This window comes from Elaeis guineensis, chromosome 1 (genome assembly GCF_000442705.2).
Source record: "Elaeis guineensis isolate ETL-2024a chromosome 1, EG11, whole genome shotgun sequence".
In the NCBI taxonomy this organism is placed as follows: Eukaryota; Viridiplantae; Streptophyta; class Magnoliopsida; order Arecales; family Arecaceae; genus Elaeis; species Elaeis guineensis.
In genome coordinates, this window is record NC_025993.2 from 86,445,906 (window position 1) to 86,451,346 (window position 5,441).

Below are 5,441 nucleotides of genomic sequence, written 5' to 3' on the forward strand. Positions count from 1 at the left end.
TGGGAGTGAGGAAAAGGGTATAGAATTTGACAGGCCTTAACAATTCACTAAAAAAAAAAAAAAAAAGAACTATAAGATGTATTTGTGCAAACTTCTTTGACTTACGTGATTTGAAAATAAGTAATTTCCTTTTGTAACTATGGATAAATTTCTTTCTTTATCAAAAAAAAGAAAGACAAATTACTTTCAAACTGACAAGGTGCAATTGGCTCACTCTATTGGATGCATGAATCCAGCTCCTAATCCAAGCACATTGTGTCCAGCTCGTAACCTTTAGCATTCCGCCCGGGACTGGTATATGCTATAAAGAATCGGTGGTCCAGAAGGGACCGGGTTCGTCTTCTAAATCATGCCTAATGAAGATGATGGATGACTTAGTACCCAAAAGAAGAAGAAGAAGAAGATGATATTATACCAAAAAATAAAAAAAATGAAGATGATAGATGATTGGACTCAGACAGTCTACCTACCGGTCCCTAATTTGTCGAGACTTATTCTGATATTATTAGACACATAGCTTCCAAGGAAAAGAAATATCACAAATTTAATATATATATTATAAAATAGAAGATGAAATTTTTTTTTTGATATTTAAAATTATTCATATAAATAATTTTTTCTATGCCATGTATCTTCCTACCTAACAATTTTTCAAGCATTAAATTCAAGCTTTAAATTAATAAAAAATTATATTAAATTTTATTTATATGAATTAAATTTTATTATTAATATATGATATTTTTGTATTTTCAGAATTAAAGATTATTTATATAGATAATTGAGAATATATAATAATATTAAAAATTTAAATAAATATTATTTTATTATTTATATATAATTTTTTTTGAACATGATTCGAATTTAGAATCCGTGTATAACGCGCGGGTTCGAACCAGGACCAGTGTAAACGTAAGCCCCACGGATCCGCTGCGGTGGGCGCACGGGACCACAAACGACAGTACATTCAACGTAAGACCCCCTAAAATTTGATGAAGCGGACGTCTGAAAACATGATTAACAGCAATAGATATGGCATACACGGCTTGCTTCCCACAACTAACAAAGTTGGAAAAGTCCACCATAGATCTCGAGCATGCTTAATTTCATGCGTAACACTGCATACTTCGTAAGAATTGGGACATGTGCTTAGGTTTAAACTAATGACCCTAACCCATGGGGCCAACAGAAACCATCACACGTGTCAACTGGCCATGCGCCGATTACTACGTTCTACCTGTTCGGTGACAACTATCTCATCTGAAGCATCACCTACTACAAGGGCAGAAATTTCAAAACATCAGGATCGAGAGCACCATGCTGGGGATAACTTGCTTTGCCTCCCTCTATATATAGGCCTGAAAGTCTTTTGAGCCATCAACCACAGATTGCATCCTCTCCTGTAGTTCTTGACTTCAAAGGCTTGTGAGTCATAAACCACACTGCATATACGCTCCTTAAGCTCTTGCAACCATGAGGTTCTCAGTGGCCAGAACTTCCCAGTCCCTCGTCGGTCCATGCGAACCGACACCATCAGATACACTCTATCTGTCGATCATCGACCGTGTGCCTGGACTGAGGCACATGGTAAGGTCGCTGCATGTGTTCAAGCATGGGCAGGAGCCAGCCAAGGTCATAAGGGAAGCACTGTCCAAGGCACTAGTCAAGTACTACCCTTTCGCCGGACGGTTCATCAACTCAGAACACGGCGATGTTCGCATCGCTTGCACCGGCGAGGGGGCTTGGTTTGTCGAGGCCACTGCAAATTGTAGCCTTGAAGATGTCAAGTACCTCGAGCACCCCCTCATGATCTCTAAAGATGAGCTCCTCCCCGAGCCTAGCCTGGAGCTAGACCCCCTTGATCTGCCAGTGATGATGCAGGTATAACGTCATAACCCTCATAATATTCTATGCTTCAGTGAAAACGGTTTAGGTTGCTTTTGTGGTAAAATGGTGTCTAAAATACTAGCAAAACTTGGCTAACTGTGTCGAAAATCCACCCGCGGCACATGTGTCATCTCAGTCGCACGAGGCAACGCACTAATCACCACCAGCCAACTTAACTGAGATATTAAATGCTTGAGAAGAACAGGTATCTCATTCCAGAAAAGTTAAACGGCTGATTTGTAGCTTCTTATTCGTCTCTTCACCATGCTGAATGGCAAAATAGAGGATCCAAAAGTCATATATGTCACTTTTTTTGGCCCAGGAGATTCACATGTCATATGTCAACTTAACTGCACAGCAGTTAATAAGAAGCTATGACGGAGTACTGTTCAAAAGGGTGATATTCTTTCAAACAAATATCTATAGATAGATATGGTGACAACATAGGCCAGCAGTTTATAGGGCCATAAAGCTGTAGGCAGTTTTCATAGTATTTTTCTCGTGAAAAATACAAAACTTATACCAATGACACGCACAGCCGACCAATACCAACCAAGAATATTGGCAAAGTGATCCCGCTTGGATAAATGTTCGTGGGCCTCGGTGGTTGCTTGTGCATTAAAGGTGCTTAATTGTGAACTGACTTTAAAGATATTTTAATTTATAGGTACTTGTGGCCTCTAGTAGATTATTTTCTAGGTACTTGTGAAATGACTTTGAAGATAATTTTAGACTAAGATAATCTGTAGGGACCTTGAAGATAATTTGAGACAAAAGCTATCCAAAGATTACTGTTGTATTCAAAACAGGATCGTAAACCTAACGCGTCTTTTCAGAAAGAAGCCCACAGCATTAGAACGACCGGAAAGTCAATTGTTATTTTAACTTAGAGCTCAGAGGTTTCAAGGACATTTTCCGCCTGATCATGCCTCGTCGGTCCACGGACTTGGACCAGTAGGGTTTTTTCTTTTTTGGTCTCAATTTTTTAAAATTTAAAAGGACTTGGACAAGGGACAAGTGGCAGACAGATAGCTCCCTCAACCCGGAGAGGACAAGGAAGCGTTAGGTAGGGATTTGGATAATATATTTGTGATGCTTGTGGAATTTGAGGGCAACGTCACCCTCAAGCACATGTTATCTTTAGGGTCACGAGAAAACAAGACATGCATCCGTAAGGTGCAAATAAATGCAAACGTTACATCAATATGCTGGATACAACGGTTGAAATGTCTATTTGACTGCCAGGGTGAAAGCAAATGGCTACAGCAGCCCCTCCGTTCTTTTGAGTTTACTTGATTTTATTTTTTTAGTGTCATTGCTGTTGTCCCAATCATAAATGAATGGACAATAGTAATTGACATGAAGGAAGGGGAAAGAAAAAAAAAAGGAGTAGGGCAGATGGATCATCTTGTTGCTTTTGGTTCCTAAACCTAGACTAATCTCCAACACAAGTAGATGCATGATATCAACCCAAACTCACTCAGTAAATGAATCAAATCTTGCTCTAAATCTTTGTGTTCTGAGCCAAGAGATGGTATTTCTATGTCGAGTTATGCAAACAATCTGATACCTCCGAAGTCATAACTCCAATTCCCAATCTCAGGTTACAGAATTCACCTGCGGCGGTTTCGTGGTTGGCCTCATCTCTGTCCACACCATCGCCGACGGCCTCGGTGCAGCACAGTTCGTCGATGCCATCGGAGAATTTGCTCGCAACCTCGCCAAGCCCACCGTCGACCCAGTCTGGTCCCGGGAACTCATCCCCAACCCACCCCAGCTCCCTCCTGGATCCCCACCAGTCTTAGCCTCCTACAAGCTCCTGTACTCCACAATGGACATCACCTCGGACCGCATCAACCACGTCAAAACTGAGTACTTCGATCAGACCGGCCAGCGATGCTCCACCTTCGATGTATCTATAGCCAAGACCTGGCAGGCTCGCACCCGGGCCATCAATTTGGACCCAGACGTCGACGTCCATGTCTGCTTCTTCGCCAGTATTCGCCACTTGTTGAACCAAGTATTGCCTGCAGAAGGTGTTGGCTACTATGGCAACTGCTTCTATCCAGTTACTGCCACCGCCCCTAGCGGTAAAGTAGCATCGGCCGAGCTCGTCGGAGTCGTGAAGATGATCAGGGATGCTAAGGCTAGGCTGCCTGCCGACTTAGCCAAGTGGGTAGTCGGGGATTTCAAAGAGGATCCTTATGAGCTGTCGTTCACATACAACTCGTTGTTCGTCTCGGACTGGACCCGGCTGGGCTTCCTTGAGGTCGACTATGGCTGGGGGATGCCCATCCATGTGATACCTTATGCTTACCATGCGTTCATGGCGGTGGCCATCATTGGAGCACCACCGAAGCCCAAGAAAGGTGCTAGGTTTATGACCCAGTGCGTCGAGAAGGAGCACTTGGAAGCCTTCCAAGATGAGATGAAAACCTTCTAAAGCTTGAATAAGGAGAATCCTCAGCAAGGAATAAGGTGCCTTCCATCAAGAAAGATGTTGTTGTAAGTGTAACATGTGGAATCAAAATAGTATTTGTACGCGATTGGAGAGCTCTGCCCCCGCTGAGCCTCTGTTTTAATAGCGTTATAAAATAGTAAGATATGTACTTGAGTCCATAATTAAATATCATTTTAGTTACAATGCAATTGCAGTGAGATGTGTAATTAAATAGTATTTCTACTACGGCAGATGGTGAGCACTAATGTATGTACTAGCATGGGATCCACGCAATGCGGTGGAGCTAAAAAAAATATGAATTAAATAATTCAAATATTATAAATCTTTTTTGAGATAAAAATTATGGTATATAATTATGTCTTAGGAATCTACTTGAATGCTAATATTCCCCGGATATCAGTTCTTTACTTGTGCGCTGTAGAAATGAAAAGTATATGTTGGATTACCGTCTTATAGAATTATCAATATATACTACTTTATGACAAAACATTATCATAATAAAAAAAAGTTTCAAAGTTAAATTACCTGGTGTGGATTTTTTTTTTTTGCTAGCGGTGCCGACAACGATCCTCTGGATAAGAAATACAAATTATTCTTAGTTTCGTCAAAAAGTAGTCAGCCGCTAGTAAAATATTTATAGTAAAAGTTTGATGTCGGAACGATATTTTTGTGAGAGTACCTTCTCTAAAAGGCTCAGAACGGATTTGTTTTTCAGGAGTTGTAATTACTCTTCCTTCAGCAACCTGTGATGACGAGGATCCAATGCTGGAAGCTTGCTGTCATACCCAAACCTAACATCCGGATCTGCCACGCTATACCGCTGCACACTCTCTAGAACAATGCCATAGAGAATATGTGATATCTTAAAATTCATTGCAATCCTTAAATTCCCATGAACACTAACAATCTCAATTCAAAATAAAATATTTTATGTTAACAAATGATAAAATTTATTTAATTTATAAAAATAAAATATCCAATTATTATTGATGATGCTCTATCTAGTCGATCTTTTTAACCATGATTCCAACCATAACCAAATACATACATCCTGTAGCTCCTTTGTACTCCCAACCAAAGAGTTCTGAGAATTTAT

At 40.4% G+C, this 5,441-nt stretch overlaps 1 protein-coding gene across 1 annotated transcript; it reads left to right on the forward strand.

The window, feature by feature from the left end:
- The first annotated feature begins 1,360 nt into the window (after positions 1-1,360).
- Positions 1,361-4,528, forward strand: LOC105061512 (acyl transferase 4). Its single transcript, XM_010945577.3, has 2 exons — positions 1,361-1,878; positions 3,488-4,528. The coding sequence occupies exons 1-2, from the start codon at positions 1,471-1,473 to the stop codon at positions 4,325-4,327; spliced, it is 1,248 nt and encodes a 415-aa protein (XP_010943879.1). The 5' UTR covers positions 1,361-1,470; the 3' UTR covers positions 4,328-4,528.
- The last annotated feature ends 913 nt before the right edge of the window (positions 4,529-5,441 follow it).

Excerpts from the sequence above, each read along its gene's own strand:
- LOC105061512 (XM_010945577.3), top strand. The coding sequence starts at position 1,471 with ATGAGGTTCTCAGTGGCCAGAACTTCCCAGTCCCTCGTCGGTCCATGC. Across the intron at positions 1,879-3,487 it reads ATCTGCCAGTGATGATGCAG|GTTACAGAATTCACCTGCGG; the intron begins GTATAACGTCAT and ends TCCCAATCTCAG.